Here is a 17,427-nt window from a genome sequence, read left to right as displayed (position 1 = left end):
CTGCTGAATCACATGCGACGCCACCACAAGCATCCCCCCCCCCCGCCTCCCCACCACCTATACTGGTGGGGAGGCGGTACAGCGAGCGGCTCCCACATCAGAATCAGAATATGTATTTATACTGGAGGAATCTGATGAGCTATGAAGCTCTTCTTCACGGATGCCCAGTCGGGGCACGGGGTAAGAACGTTACAACAACAGTACAAACACACGATAGGAGTGCAAAGTACAAGAAAGGTAAACAAATCACCCAAACACATTCCAATAAAACTAAACCATCCCCTTCCAAACTCTGGCTGGGGTCCAGGTTAGGGCTAGCTTATCATTTCTCCTTCCAGGGCACTAAAATTAGTACCACTTTGTGGGAGAAGTCAACAGTTGTCGTCCTGTGGACACACTTGCCCCTGCCATAGCAAAGAGGAATTTCCACAACTGGCTCAGTAGGGGTGGCAAAATAGGAAATGAAACAACACCTCCAATGCTCCTTGAGTAGGAAAATCATTGCGACTCTCATTACGATCGAGCACTGCTGTACTGGGTTCGATGCCTGCGATGTCCCGACCCCATGTGTATATTTGCCCAAACGAGTGACGACCTCCCCCCGCTGCCGCTCACAAGGACATGCTCACTGCTCTTGCGCCACTACTTTCTCAAGTCGAGATGTGCACTACCTGGCCTGGTATGCAGGAGGTCGTGGGTTCGATTCCGACGCCAGCTGTATGTTTGGAGTTTGTGTGTCTCTCTCTCTCCCCGAGGTCCCGTTGATTTTCCTCCGGGTCCTCTGGTTTTGCCTTCCACATTTAGAATCCACATGCTATCAATTTCCAAGTGATAAACCACTTCATTGAGCTATCATTTGTGATAGCCAGGTCGATTCTGAAAAAGTACCTATACAGCTGAGTGGGCCTTACCTGCTAAAATTAAATAGTGAGGGCCGGTTTGTGGGAAATACAGCGGCAGCCCCACGACATGATCCCCAGAGGTTCCAAGGCCTCCCACGCCCGGCAAGCAGCAATGCGTCGCAGCCGGCAAAGCGGGAAATCCGTCGAGCGCATGATCAAAAATGTACCGTCGGCACTTTGCGGAGGCATTACGTGGTCATGGAAAAACCGTTACTTTAACGAGCGAAGTTGCACTTCGTATGTGTGTACACTAAACATATTTTGCACCGCACGTAGCCAACCACAGTTGCGCATCCGAAAGTGTGCGATGCAGTGACCATAGTCTTTGTTCGATGGCTGAGTCAAATGTTGCTGCTGCTCTGAAGATGAGCAGAGTTCACGTTGGGAGCAGTTGTCCACCTTCCGTAGTGGGCCAAGGGTGGCAGCTTTTCAGTGATCGCTGAAGCAATGTTGATTTACAGTTTAAATATATCTATATCCTGTTCTCATTGGTAGGCTTTCTAGACATGCGCGACATCGGCACGACAAAAAAATGCGAGGCTTGCAAGTCAAAGATAAAAAACGCTCGCAACAAGAAAACAAATATTTCTTAACTAAAGCATGAGCATCATTTTTGCGTCGATGGACCCGCTACCATCACGACTGAAAATGGCTACCAAACTGCACAAATCCTCTCAAGTAAACATCTGCGTTTCGATACGTGCCGTATAAGCAGCATGGCACGTATTGAAAAATCTTTACAGCACTCTGACCTCAACACTTGAAATGTGTCATTGACTTAATTGTGTTTCCATTCGTCGCCTATTGATTATACGCACGTAGCGTGCAGTAACATCAGATGCATAACTTTCACCTCCACGCAAATCAAGTGAAATGGCACACTCACAATTACCGATGCACAGGAACAATGGGGAGCTTTGAAAGCACATTTTCCCAAGACGAGACTTCTAAATATTGCAACCCACCCCCGCCCCGATATATTATACGAAATGAAAATCATTATAAAGTAATTGTGGAGAAGATAAATAACACAAATAGACAAGCAGACAATCTGTCTCAATAGACAAGCAGACAAGCGGACAATCCGTCTCCCACTAATTGGAATTATTGACATCTAGAAGGCCGTGTGGCTGATGGGTTGTGGAAGAAATATATTTTTTACGCGAAGGAGACGCACTGTCTGCTTATTTATTGTTACATATGACATAGATATTTTGTTCTTTATTAACATGTGTTTGTTGCAATGTAACAATTTTCACGTACCAAGGAATTTCTGCCATATTTAAAAAAGCATTACACTATAGCCTGAATGCATACTAATAAAGGCTCCACTGCTGTTCTGTTCAACAGACGCCATTAAGCCAGGCTTAGGCCCAAGTCGAAGGCAGTCAGAGTTTGAAAATATTTAATCCCGTGAAATTAAATGTTTACTCAGGGGAAGCCTTACTGAGCCTGAAAGAATTTAAACGATACTGCTCAGCAATAATAATGATAATGATGCAGAGCCAAAACCCCTAGGCTTTAATTATTTATCTCGGTCTGTGTATTATCCAGCCATCCACATTCTATACACCTATAACAATTAAGAGTAGCAATGTTCGGCCCTTTATAAACCTATTGTTGGACAAAGGCCGTCCCATACCACGGTAGTCATAGGCCTTGTCTGATCATACTTCACCGTGCCGGTCAATGTGGGGTGTGGGTCAGTGAAGGGGCATGCCCCTGATCTGGATCAGATAATCACAAGCCAATGTTGTTAGCCTTGGCTGGGAATTGAACTTGGATTGCTGGCTTCATATCCGCAAATTCCTTTTTGGGTAATTTACCATTGGGGTAACAGAACAGCCTGGTGACAACCCACAGGGCACAGGGAACTTTCACATGATGCGCATACGTACGTGTGTATGTTGACTTCTTTCGCACTATATGTAGCCAAACGTGCCAATCAGAGGTGCGGGTCTGAAACCTACTGGCGAAAACTGCGCTTCACAGGCACCTCATATACAGGCATATGGGTGTCACAAGGTCCCAGACTTAGGACCTTACCAGAATTGGGAAATTAAGGATTCTCACATTTGCACGATCCACAAAACCAAACTTTCTTAGTAGCTGGGGTAAAGACATGCACCACCACGCAGAGTCCATTTGATTTGAACACGTGACCTGAGCCAGACAAATGGGGCACCACAGAGGTAAGATGTTAACTACCTCGCCTGGTATACAGGAGGTTGTGGGTTCGATCCTGACCCGACCCCGACGCCTGTATATTTGGAGTCTCCATGTTCTCCTCATGGTTGCATCATTTCCTCCAGGTCCTCCGGTTTTTCCCTCCACATTTAGAGTATTGGGTTGCTATAATTTTCCACATGATGAGCCATTTCGGTGAGCTATCATTTGGGTTGCTGGCTTCATACTCTTTGATTTTTTCGGTAAAGTCACGTAGGTTAAAAGAAAACAAATAAATTAAATCACGACGTTTCAGAGGCAACACAAGCTTCCGTCTTCAGGTGAAACCGTCACAGCAAAATTGCTAAATTTCTGTGACAATAATAATAATAAAGTGCAATAAAGACTAACTAAGAACACTTACTGATGAGCCGAAGAGTAGCAGGAAACATGCTCTGTACTCCCCTATGTAGCTTAATGTTGATCTTTAGCTTGCAGTGATAACTACCAACACTGTAGGCTATTCCCTCCAAATTTCATAACTTACTATCCGGGATTTCGGCTATCCGCGAATCGCATCTGGAACTCTACATGGCTACTGCATCAACAGAGAAAGTGACGAGAGATAAAGTGATGAGAGATAAAGTGATGAGAGAGATAAAGTGTTGAGAGATAAAGTGATGAGAGATAAAGTGATGAGAGATAAAGTGATGAGACAAAGTAATGAGAGATAAAGTGATGAGATAATTGTATTTAATATCTATGTACGTGTTTTTTTGAAGCAAATATAATTATCCGCAAAATCTTCCATTCACGAGCATCTCCGGAAAGTATCCCTCGTCACAAATAACGAGGGAGCGCCGTTCGTCACCAACGCGTCGGTGAAAAAACACTGCGGTGATTAAGAGTGTGAAGCGTCCAATGGCGGCCTTCATGGACAATAACAAACATCCCCCGTGTCGCCTTAACAAACCGTTGGAGCAAGTGCTGTTAGCGAGCAGCACCTATGAAGGCTGGCACCACACACTAGGGGATGGGTGGCCAGCACCACGCCCGGCCGCCTTTGTCTCCCGAGTGGCGATGTTTACTACACACCGCACGAGGTACTCATCTGAGGCTGACTCGACCTATGGGAGGCCCAGGACCGGTTCAGATAATCGTCACCGGTGTCGATGGAGTACACAAATAGTGATAGCGCCGTTGTGGCCGGGGGTCACGCTAGTCGAGATCAGCACAAGTATCGAAAAAAAATGGATATCATGCAGCAGTTACGTGTGTTTTTAAATGCACACCAACTATCGCTACATGCATATCAATGCTATAACAAACCTAAAAGGTAAACTAATAATAATGTATACAGCCGATAGAGCAATTAACAAGGTCTAGCTACAAACCCTCCTTTCACCGTCACCGACTCCAGTCGAGCTAATTTCAGGTAAAATATGCAGCCCGTGAAAGTTTTTTGTGATAACTAAAATAAATAGGGTGGAATCTTTTTTTATATTTGTTTTCCCTAACCAGTGCTATCAAAGCATTTGATGCTGAAACAAGACAGGCCAGGCTACGGAGCCTTTGTGGGAATTCACGCAGATAAACACTATTTGGCGGTGACACTTTTTTTTTAAAGACGGAGTGGCGAGCGTGCACGCGAACGCCCGTGTGTCCGCCGGGTGAAGGGAAGTATGACCAAGGAAGCAGGGGGGCGGGGGTGGCGGGGGTGGCGGGGGGGCAGCAGCAAGGAGTTTAGGCTGAGATGGGCAGGCGAGGGCAGCGAGCAGCCAGGCGGGCGGGCGGATCGCCCGCAGGCAAAGCAAAACTCTCACCTGGAAATCTTGGTCGTCGATGTCGAACCTCTCACGGAGGTTGCGGAACACCAGCGGGCAGTACTCCTTGAACTTGAAATGGCTCGGCATGTTCTCTCTGCCGGTGGGAAGAATGGAGGGGGGGAAGGGGACGAGAAGGGGGCAACGAGGGAAGGAAGCAAGACACAATTTTGAAAGGCAAGCCCAGAGAACTGTTTGAAAAAGGAGGAAATGTACGTATTTATTTAATTGTGGATTGTACGCATAGGCCCTTCCACATCCGGTTATGGATTACAACTACAGTTATTCCACGGAATCGAGTAACCCTGCCGACTGCCGGTTTGGTTACTCGACGAATCGGATGACATGACAACAATTGGGGGAAAGAAAAAAAACTCACCTCTGTTTCCGTGAGGTGGTGGGCTGAACTTAATGACATCACTGGTATTATCATCCACGTCACGCTGGGCGTGGCTTGCGGAGGGTTTCCCGCCTTCGAGCAGCAGGATGTGGAAGCTGCCCACAATGCTTAAGATGCCTGAGTAATCGACCACAATAAAGTAGTCGATTACATTTTAAATCCACAATTATTTGTGTTCACTATCGTATTAATGTATTTAAGGAATTGTTTTGAATATTAACACTTTAGCACCTCCGTGCTCAAATAAACATTGGAAGGTACTTGGAGTCTTCGCTTAACGTCGCTTCGTTCAAAGTTGTTTCGTTGCAACCTCGCCAATACAATAGGGAATGTATTCCCTGATAACGTCTCCATGTTTGCTTTGACGCCATCGCTGCCTTGCGACGGGAACTAGTTTGTGTAATTACAACTAGCTTCATCAGGTGACAGCCAGATTTGTGGAGTCCACCTTTTACATTCCTTATATAGAGGCGTAGATGTGGTGACCACGCTTCTGCGCTCTTGCGCAAAGTGGGGGGGGGGGGGGATTAATGAGTCAACGTACATGATGCATGCGTATTATGCGAGCCCTTTGATCTTGTCCTTCCTGTCCATTGTGAGTATTAAAATAGCCGTATAAACGGTAATCCCTATTGAAGTATGGTGCCCTGTATAGGCATGCATTTAAACAATGTTTTATTTGATGATTCGCTTCCATGCAGCACTAAGTCGATAGCTATCCGAACGGTAAAACATTTTTGTATTTCTTTCAATTTCGATAGATTCTCCAAAACAAAACATCCGAATCAGATTTGGCACGGTACATAAAATACAGAAATTCATATCTGGTACAAAAGATGTACTACCGAAGCTATAAACAGAAGGTGTGTACAGGATTAACTGGACTTGTGGCAAATGTTATGTTGGGCAAACAGGACTAATGATCAGCAGGAGACTAAAAGAACATCAGAGAAATATTAAATACTCCAAAATACAACTGTCAACAGTAGCAGAACACGCGTGCCAACAACGGCACTCAATTGATTTTGATAATGTTGAAGTTCTGTGTAAAACTAGCTACTACTGGTCAAGACTAATTAGAGAATCTATGGAAATTTAAAGAAATACATTTTTTTTAACCGTTCGGCAAGGCGTTGGTAGCCACACACGTGGCCTTGAAATACAGCAACTGTGGAGGCAGCGAGCGGTTGGTGGATCGCACGAACAAACGTTGCCAAACTCCCTTCGCATGGGCAGCGAGAAGGCACCATACCCTGGCTCGCCAGGAAAAGGCGGTGCAGCAAATGTGGATAAATATCATCTGTCCCAACTATACGAGATAGCGTTGCCTCCTCGCAACCGTGAATTTCGTCCAGGATCAGCTTAATTTACGCATCTCCGTGGTTGTGGATTTCGTGAGCGTTCTGTGACAGTGGTAGTCGCTAAGCCACCAATGGGCGGTTTCGAATGTTGCTCCAGGTATTATGATCCATCGTCTCTAAGCCAGGCCTCCTGGATAAGCGTGGTCGACAGGTTGAGTGTGGGCATCGGCCCGTTGAGCGACAAGCCCCCACGTACGGTTGGGTTTTTGTTCCACATCCGATTTGGACGCTCAACGGCAGGGAAAGTTGCAGCTCGAATATCCGGTTGAAGATGAGCTACATGCCCAAACGGGACCAGACGGCGGTGTTGGGCGATGTCCTATACGTTGGGGAGACCAGTGCGGTGGGATGTCACGGTGACGTCCGCGATGATATCAGATCACCTGATCCCAAGGATGCACCATTAACGGCGCACGTGCAAAGCCTCTAGATGCTTGGTGTCCGACGAGAGTGGTGTACGGCTCTCTGAGCAACAGAGCAAGACTGGCAGGAAGACGCAAGCCTTGTAGATGCGTAGCTTAGTTTTTGAAGCCGAGTCCCCAGAGTCACCAGACGTTGTTGAGAGAGAGGCGAAGAGGGAGGAGGCCAAGCTGATCCTTAAAGTTTCAGATTTTTTATTTATTTCAGCAGGAAGGGCTCAAAGGGGCATCCATTTCACGGGATTCCTGTGAAGGTACAGATCTCGGCGTCGCATCAACTGGAGGAGCACGGCAGCGTGAAGCCCAGGTGTACACATTTTTTGTCGACCCCCTCCATGGTCTTGTTCCCAACGCGCTGGAGCGTGGTGGCTGTCGGACCCCAGCGATTGGTTTCTGCGCGTCCGTGTCCCGGGTGTCGACAGATGGGAGCCCAAAAGACCTCAGTGGTCTCTTTGTGCAATGTGGTGGCGTAAATGACGCACTTGCGAGGGATTTGGCTCTCGAACGGTGGGCTTTACTACCAAAAAAATTTGGCAGCCAGCACGCCCCAAAGCCCCACGGTGGGAAACCTATTCCTTTTTCACGTCCGTCACCTTTAAATTAGTTAATTTAGCGTTTTTTTGGAGATTTTTATTAAAATATTTAGTTAGTTAATACTTTATTTATTTATTTACCTTCGCCGTGCGCTGGGTCACAACGCAGCCAGCTGCACTTGCGCACAGCGCCCACGAGGTAACCCCCAACAATTCACACGCGCCATCGCCCAAGGTAAGTCGCACACTTTTGTATTATATGCATTTATATAAGACGTAAGTCACACAAATTAGTCTTATAAGCATTTATCTCATTACACTTTGCACTGCTCACATGGGTTGCCCCTAGCAATGCACACACGATCGCCACAAATTTTCATTCGCCTTACACATGCAGCAAAAACACACCAAACACGTATATTCTTCACTGTGCGATGTCTTCTTCTCCCCACTCCACCCCAATGATACCCCAATGCGAGCACCTACATATCATTATTATAGCGCTCACATCCCATTATTGTCGCGTGGCCGGGGGGACCGGCCCAGCCCCCAGCCTGCGAAGGTCACACCTCGGCGGGCTGGGAAATCTAGGCAAGCCCGGGGACTCTGCACAGGACTAGGCCTCACCACGGCACTCTGTCTGCTTAATAATTTGTGCTATAGATTCCATATATACTGCTATACAGTCAGCATGTACTACTGTAGTGCTAGCAGGTACCACCACAGTCACTATGCACTGCTGTAGTGAAAGCAGGTACCAAAGTCCGTATGCACTGCAGTAGCTAAAGCAGCTACCACCACTGTATGCACTGCTGTAATCATACCAGGTGCCAGCACATTCAGTATGCACTGCTGTTGTTAAACCACGTACCACCACAGTATGCACTGCTGTTATCACAGCAGCTACCACCAGTCAGTATGCACCACTGTACTGATAGCAGGTACCACAACAGTATGCACTGCTGTATTAATAGCAGGTACCACCACATTCAGTATGCACTGCTGTAATGAAAGCATGTACCACCAGTCAGTATGCACTGCTCTTGTGATACCAGCTACCACCACTATCAGTATGCACTGCCTTTGTGATAGATAGCAGGTTACACCACAGTCACTAGGCACCGCTGTAGTGATACCACAAACCACCACAGTCGGTTTGCACTGCTGTAGTTAAAGCAGGTACCACCACAGTCCGTGTGCACTGCTGTAGTGAAAGCACGTACCACCACAGTCGGTATGCACTGCTGTACTGAGAGCAGGTTGCACCACAGTATGCACTGCTGTAATGATAGCAGATACCACCACATTCAGTATGCACTGCTGTAGCTAAAGCAGGTACCACCACAGTATGCACTGCTGTTATCATAGCAGGTACCACCACAGTCAGTATGCACTGCTGTACTGATAGCAGGTACCACCACAGTATGCACAGCTGTAGTGAAAGTACGTACCACTAGACGAGGACCGAAATTCGGATTCGGTTTCGGCGCCAAAAGTTGGCAAATGGCCACTTTCGGCATACTTTCGGTTTCGGCCGAAAGTAAATTTTTAACTTTCAGTCTGGTTTCGGTTTCGGCCGAAACTGATATTAACTTTCGGTCGTCAACCGAAGATCTATTTTTAGAATATAACGCTAGTGCTACGTCTATCACTGCCTATCGGGCTAGGCAATCCTATGCGATAGGCTGCAAACACACGTCAGCAGCAGCAGCTTGGGAGCGAGGTTACAGCCGCAACCATGGTCTGCTAATGTCAACAGACGGCAGCCTGCATCTGCATCCGTGGGTGGAGTCTCTTTGGCGGGACGACAACAAAGTGCCTCTTGTCTGTTCCCAGCCGCCTGCCCGCCTTGGCTTATGTGTTGCGTTCACTTCAGCCTACACGTGTGTTGATACCTAGATTCGAAGTCTGACAATATTGATATTCAGTTAGTTAATAGCTCCGTAGCGAATTAGTGATAACGAATTTACGAATCTGAGTGAAGTAGAAAATTTAAGTTAATAAACGGAGTAGTTAATCACTTTGAAGAATACTCTTTGGTTCTTTCAGTAAAGTCAAGTCGGTATAAAAAATAAAATAAATCACGACGTTTCGGGCGCAACACAAGCGTCCGTCATCAGGTGGGACACCCACAGCAAGATAACAACTGCTGAAGTGGGCCACTGTGTCGTCGTGATTAAATTTATTTTATTTTTTATACCTATGTGACTTTACCGAAAGAACCAAAAAGTATGGATCCCTGCAGTTACGAAAACTTCAAATCAAGATTACACCGTGAAGAATGTCGAAACATGCGGTGTGGGATTACTTCGCTAAATTCGATTCTGATCAAAGCAAGGCGCAGCAACCTGCTGGGCGAGAATGCGGAAAAACTGGTATTTCTTAACTACAACACTCGTTTGTTTGGATATAATTACTAAGTAAGTAAGTAACACCTAAAGATTTGATATTTAGCGACTCTTACTGCAGGCTCTGAATGATTAGTTCTAGATTTATTCTTAATTAAAGTAGCATTGCATCATGACATATTTCAGAAATCTTGTGTTCAGTAACTTCGGTTATATACCTTTCTGTTTCCGTCTCGGTCAAAAGTGTAGTTAAACTTTCGGTTTCGGCTTCGGTTTCGGCCGAAACCAGAAATTCAGTTTTGGTCGGCATCTACGTACCACCACAGTCAGTATGCACTGCTCTGGTGATACCAGGTACCACCACTGTCAGTATGCACTGCCTTTGTGATAGCAGGTTACACCACAGTCACTAGGTACTGCTGTAGTCATACCAGGAACCACCACAGTCGGTTTGCACTGCTGTAGTTAAAGCAGGTACCACCACAGTCGGTATGCACTGCTGTAGTGATAGACCATACCGTCGATGTCTTTGTGTGCAAGTCGATGTGTGTGTGTTAGTCAATGTGTGTGTGAGTCTATGTACCATCGGACACTCCACCCCCACAACTCCCAATTGCTGATGGGTCAGTTGTGGAGAGAGTGGAGAGTTTCCCATACCTTGGCAGTGTCATAATGACCAGCTCCGGTTTAACAGCAGAGGTCTCACTCCGAATCAGTCGAGCCGCATTATCTTTTCATCGGTTGCGTAACGCTGTGTGGAAGCTACCTGGTCTATCACTCCGCACGAAGCTTCAGGTCTTCTCAGCCACGGTCATTCCCTCCCTTCTCTACGCTTGCTAAACTTGGACCCCCGTAATAGAACATCTTCACCGGTTAGAAACATTTAGGATGGCCTGCCTACGATCCATCTTGGGTTTAACCAGGCTGGATTGTGTGAGGAGCTCACAGATCCTTGAAAGATGTGGACAAAGTCCCATCGGTGAGCTCCTCCGGCAGGCTGGGTCATGTAGCCCGCATGCCCAGCCACTGCATGCCGAAACAGCTTATGTTCGGCCGGATCGAGGGGGCTAAACGGGCGCGGCACGGGCTAGAGAAGAGATGGAGTGATGTGATACAGAAAGATGTGGCGCTGAGTGGACTTGCCAATGACTGGTACCAGCGATGTCAAGATCGGCCTCTGTGGAGGAGGCTCGTGAAGGATGCTACTGGGCAGTTGGAGGCAGTAGCCGTCCAACAACAACAGAGGGCGGAGGAGCGATGCTCACAACAACGAGCGCAGCGCTGGGTGGCTAAAGCACAGCAAGTTGCCACAGTAGGGGGCACAGGTGGTGCATCAGCCATTCCTCTCAGTCAGTCGACCTGTGCCATCTGGGTCTGCCCCGTGACCTCCTGCCAGTGGGCGTTCGACACTTCACGTGGCCTCAAGGTGCACATAGCCTGGCACAAGCGTTATGGTGACATCACCGCCACTTAGTGGCGAATGGCTGTTGTTGTTCAGTCTATGTATGTATGTATGAGTCGATATGTGTGTGTGTGAGTCGATTTGTGCGTGTAACTACATGTGTGTGTCTAAAGTCAATGTCTATGTGAGTCCATGTGTCTGTGTGCGTGTAAGTCCATGTGTTTCTATGTGTGTGGGTCGATGTCTGCGTAAGTCCATGTGTGTGTCTGCCTTTTCCGCCTGGGCAATGCTGGGTACTTACCGCTAGTATTTTCTATTTTTTAGACTTTGCCCTTGGGAATGTTTTTGTTCTGCATCACTGGAAAAGTGCACGTCTTTTCACACTGGTCACAGTTCCAAAGGGTTGTAACAGAACATGTGTGAGTGCGTGGACACTTTACGAAAGAAATGGAACAAAAACGGGGAGACGTACAGATAACAGGCATGGAGAGATGCAACACTCTGAAGAGACGGGAATAGGAGTGTGGATCAAGACATCACATTCACTCTTAATATAATTAAGTAATGAAGCACTCTGGAGGCAGCAAGGGTTGGTGGATCACAAATGTTATGAAACCCACTTCCCGTGGGCGTCACTGAGGTGCCATACCCTGGCTCGCTAAGAGATTGTGGTACAGAAACAATGTGGACTAATCTCCATCTGTTCCATCTGTATGCGATCGAGTGTCGCACCTTTTTCGGGGTCCTCTGGGTGGTTATCTCTCGAGGTTAAACACTCAATCCATTGGCATAGAGGACCGCAGAGCTCGGGCGTTGGCTCACCGCGTGTTACACATTTTAAGCGTGTGAGATGCAATCTGCATGAATGGCATTGCTACATGGAGTTTTTACCTCTAATATGACCACACAATAGTGAACATCTCACCTAGATATTTTACCTCTGATCTAACGTTCTGACTCGCCCTTATTGGAGATTTGTGAAAAGAGTTTTATAGCTCATCAGATTCCTCAAGTATAAATACATATTCTGATTCTGACAGTAAACCTCTCACCTGGAGGTTATACATCTAATCTGACCCCACTATAATGAACCTCAGCTGGAGGTATTACCTCTGATCTGACCCCCCAAGAGTGAACTTCTCACCGGGAGGTTTTACCTCTGATCTGAACCCACTCGAGTGAACCTCTCAGCTGGAGGTTTTATCTCTGAGCTCGAGGTTTTACCTCTGATCTGACCCCATTAGAGTGAACCTCTCAAATGGAGGTATTGCATATTCTTTGGTTCTTTCGGTAAGGTCACGTAGATATAAATTATAATAATAAAAACCACGACGTTTCGATTGCAACACAAGCGGTCGTCATCAGGAAAAAAGGGGGTTATAGCCTCTAAAGGCAAACTCTTTACAAAGGTTAAAAATGGGCGTAGCCCATGTGTGAGCAGCATGGGCAGGGCAGCTGATGTTAATGTAAGTGTTCAACCAGGTAGGGGTGTTGACTGTTATGTTAGCCGACTCGCTGTGTTGTATTGCATTATATTTCTAAGTTTACTAGGTTTGTTTTTTCTTCATTTGTACCTGATGATTGCTTGTCTTACCTATAAAAGGCATTCTTTGTCTGTCTGTCCATCTGTCTGTCTGTGTGGACGCACAATTGCGAAGGATTTGGCTCGCAAACCGTGGGTTTACGTGAAAAAAAAGTAGCCGGGTACCACGCCGTAAGCCCTGTGGTGAGCCAGCACTATTCCGTTTTCCCATCCGTCAACTTTAAAGTAGTTAATTTAAAATGGTAGTGCTATTTATTATTATTTAATTATTTCCTCGCGCTGCTCAGCGAGCGCCACAGCTGACCGGGGGTTGCCTCTGGCAACGCACACGCGTCATCGGTGGAGGGGGGGGATTTCTCATTCGCGTTAAAAATGCAAAAAAAATACACAAAACGCTCAGGTAAATTCTTCACAGTGTGATGTCCTCTTCTCCCCCCCACCACCCCAATGCGTGCAGTTGCAGCTATAGAGTCGGTAGATACTAATATTATAGCATTTAGTATTATTGTAGTGCGGACGGGGGGGGGGGGGGGGTGGTGGGGTGGGGAAGGGGGGGGTAGCGGCCTAGCCCCCAGCCTGCCAAGGTGCCACCTCGGCCGGCTGGGCAATCTAGGCGAGGCCGGGGGCTCTGCACGGGACTAGGCCTCACCACGGCACTCTATCAGGTTAGTAGTTTGTGCCATAGTCGATATATACTGCTATAGAGTCAGCATGTACTACTGTAGTGATAGCAGGTACCACCACAGTCAGTATGCAGTATGCACTGCTGTAATCATTGCAGGTACCACCACAGTCAGTATGCACTGCTGAAGTGATAGCAGGTACCACCACAGTCGATATGTGCAGCTGTAGTCATAGCGGGTACCACTACAGTCGGTATGCACTGCTGTAGTAAAAGCAGGTACCACCACAGTCGGTGTGCACTGCTGTGGTGATAGCAGGTAACCACATTTGGTATGCACTGCTGTAGTCATAGCAGGTACCACCACAGTCAGTATGCACTGCTGTAATCATAGCAGGTACCACCACAGTCAGTATGCACTGCTGTAGGGAGCTCTGGGTAGAGGTAGTACCTTTGTTTTCTGGTAGCTGCACTCAATTTTTGAGTGGACGGAAACACTGGTCCTCATCCATCTCCTAAATCTCTCACGTCTGGCTCCCAGTGCCACACCCCGGTAAACCGATTCAGCTGGCGGGCTAAACGACGTGAGGGGGTGATGTCAATACTGCATCACTGGGCGAATGAACTCCCACGACGGAGTCACCGGCCAGGGCGGAAGGGTCTCGTTAGGACCCAACGGCCAAGTGTTCGGGACTAAGGCGCGCCACTTCGTTACTGTGGACTGCGGCTGTGGCCTACCAGCTATGGTTTGAAATAGCAGGGAAGGTAGATCTCTTCAGCCTTGGAAGGCCATCTACCTAGGAGAAGGAAACTCTGATGTAAAACCTACAGCCCGAGGACCTCGCTGTCACCGTCCCAGCTTGCTAGGCCATGGCATACGAACCCCGGGTTTAAAGGGTGGGGTCAGTTCTGCGTGCACTGCACTCCACTTGAAAGCTCCTTTGCGCAGGCAAGAAGGAAATCTTCACGTCTACTCCCCCCCCCCCCCAGTCTCACTAAGTCCTGTAGCGATGGGAAAGGGGCGAACTCGGCAGGTGTAAGATGACACTGGCAGCCGCAGTCTCAATCCTGCATGCAGGCGGCTCAGGCGCTAGTGGTCGTCTAATGATGACCTGGAGACGACATCATCACCCGGCAGCACCCTGAGCGACCAAGCAGCCTTTTCTAGGGACAGCACTGCTTGCTCCACACGGAGAGGGGCCTAGAAAAGGTGGCCTAAACAAAGCTCGTCTCCTCCTCCCTTAGTTGGCTTACCGCGGTCAACGGGCATCTTCATATGCGGTCGAACTATATCAAAGAATCAACGGCGCATCCCACTCGCCTTAAAATGTGGGAAAGGACTCAAACTCGCATGCTGGAACATCAGAACCATGCTAAACTCAGCTGACAGCACTCGACCTGAGCGACGATCTGCGTTAATTGCACACGAACTCGCTCGGCTGGATGTTGACATCGCCGCCCTCAGCAAAATCCGCTTTTCAGAAGAAGGCAGTCTGAGGGAGCATGGCGCAGGTTACACTCTCTACTGGTCAGGCAAACCAGCGACAGAGAGACGCCGTTCAGGTATCGGTTTCATGATCGGGGACTCTATCGCTACCAAGCTTGCAAGCCTGCCAACTGGCCACTCTGGCCGCATCATCTCAATGCGTCTACCACTTCATGACCAGCAACACTGCTCAGTGTGTACGCTCCAACTCTCCAGGCAGTTCCCGCTGACAAAGACAAGTTTTACTCCAACCTACGCAGCCTTCTGCAGGATGTCCCAGCTGACGACAAGATTGTCATCCTTGGCGACTTCAACGCCAGAGTGGGCAGAGACTCGGAAACCTGGAAAGGCGTACTTGGAAGGCACGGTGTGGGCGGTTGCAACGATAATGGACGCTTGTTACTTGAACTCTGCGCGGAACAGCAGCTTTCAATTACCAACATCATTTTCCAGCAGAAAGACAGTCTGAAGACAACCTGGAGGCACCCTCGTTCAAAACATTGGTATCTCAGAGACTACATCCTAGTGCGCCAGCGTGACCTAAAAGATGTCTTTCACACCAGGGTAATGCCCAGTGCCGAGTGTCACACAGACCACCGTCTTGTCCGCTGCAAACTCAGCTTCCACTTTAAGGCCAGACCAAGGAAAGGAGGCGCCCCGAGGAAGAAGCTCAAAGTCTGCAGCCTTCAGCCTGCCGCGGTCAAAGCAGCTTTCCAGAAAAGCCTACGATCGAGGCTAGAGGAACCGAGCTGCCTAGCAGACTCTCCTCCGGTTCCTCAAGTGCTGTGGGACCGCATCAAAACTGTTGTTCTGCAAACATCTGAAGATACCCTCGGATTCTCCACGAAGAAAAAACAGAGATTGGTTCGATGAGAACAACTTAGAAGTCCAGGAGCTGCTGTCAAAGAAGAGATCAGCACACCAGGCCCACCTGGCCCAACCATCCTGCCCGCACAAAAAAGCAGCCTTCCGCCTGGAATGCAGCACCCTCCAGCGCAAGCTTCGAGAGATTCAGAACGAGTGGTGGACCAACCTCGCAGTAAGAACTCAGGTTTGCGCTGATACTGGCGACTACAGGGGATTCTACGAAGCTCTAAAAGCGGTATATGGCCCCTCGTACCAAATCCTGAGCCCCCTGCGGAGTGCAGACGGGAAAGAACTACTCACCGAAAAGGACTCAATCCTAGACCGCTGGTCTGAGCACTTCTACACGCTCTTCAATGCTAGCCGCTCAGTCCAAGAACCAGCGATTGACCGCATCCCACAACAACCAGTGAAAACCGAATTGGATGTGGCACCAACATTACAAGAGACTGAGGAAGCCATTAAACAGCTGAAGAGTGGTAAAGCTGCAGGAGTTGATGGCATCCCTCCTGAAGTATGGAAAAACGGAGGCCCAGCACTGCACACCAAACTTCATGAATTCTTCGTCTGCTGCTGGGAGCAGGGTAAACTCCCTCAAGACCTCAAAGATGCAGTCATCATCACCCTGTACAAGAACAAAGGGGAGAAATCAGACCGTTCCAATTATCGTGGTATAACACTTCTGTCCGTCGCCGGCAAAATCCTCGCAAGAGTACTGCTGAATAGACTGGTACCCGCAATAGCTGAAGATCACCTCCCAGAGACCCAGTGTGGCTTCAGAGCCAACCGGGGAACCACAGACATGGTGTTTGTCCTGAGGCAGATTCAGGAAAAGTGCCGGGAGCAAAACAAAGCGCTGTACGTCACCTTTGTGGACCTGACAAAAGCGTTTGACACCGTGAACAGGCAGGGACTTTGGAAAATCCTGGAAAAGCTAGGCTGCCCACCGAAGTTCCTCACCATGATTGTCCAGCTTCATGAAGACCAGCTTGGACAAGTCAGACATAGCAACGATCTCTCGCAGCCCTTCCCTATTGCAAACGGCATGAAACAGGGCTGTGTTCTTGCTCCCACGCTGTTCACCATTTTATTCAGCATGATGCTCCAGCAGGCCACAGAGGACCTCGATGACGCTGATGGCGTATACATCCGTTTTCGTCTCGACGGGAGCGTGTTCAACCTGAGGGGTTTGCAGGCCCACACAAAGACCATGGAGCAACTGATCAGGGAGCTGCTGTTTGCTGACGATGCCGCCCTCCTTGCTCACACAGAGGCAGCTATGCAGCGAATTACGTCCTGTTTCGCGAAAACTACTCAGATCTTCGGTCTTGAAGTCAGCCTGAGGAAAACTGAACTTCTTCATCAGCCCTCATCCCATGAGGAGCACCATCCACCAAGCATCTTCATTGAACAAACAGAACTGAAAGCTGTCCACCAGTTCAGCTACTTGGGGTGCGTGATCTCGTCTGACGCCAAGATCGACAACGAAGTCGACAACAGGCTGGCTAAGGCAAACAGTGCATTCGGCAGACTATACAAACGTGTCTGGAACAACAGC

The 17,427-nt window shown here is 48.3% G+C and overlaps 1 protein-coding gene across 4 annotated transcripts in view; it reads right to left on the bottom strand.

Annotated features, from left to right (window-relative positions):
• LOC144938132 (phosphatidylinositol 5-phosphate 4-kinase type-2 alpha-like) overlaps positions 1-17,427 on the bottom strand; it is a 203,688-nt gene that overhangs the window by 107,434 nt on the left and 78,827 nt on the right. For all 4 annotated transcript variants that reach the window (XM_078865847.1, XM_078865848.1, XM_078865849.1 and 1 more), the window contains one exon: positions 4,892-4,988. In XM_078865847.1, coding sequence (XP_078721973.1) covers positions 4,892-4,988 — 97 coding nt within the window. The remainder of the gene's footprint in view (positions 1-4,891; positions 4,989-17,427) is intronic.

Source organism: Lampetra fluviatilis, chromosome 21, assembly GCF_964198595.1.
Source record: "Lampetra fluviatilis chromosome 21, kcLamFluv1.1, whole genome shotgun sequence".
Classification (NCBI taxonomy): Eukaryota; Metazoa; Chordata; class Hyperoartia; order Petromyzontiformes; family Petromyzontidae; genus Lampetra; species Lampetra fluviatilis.
This window is presented reverse-complemented; position numbering and strand designations above follow the sequence as displayed.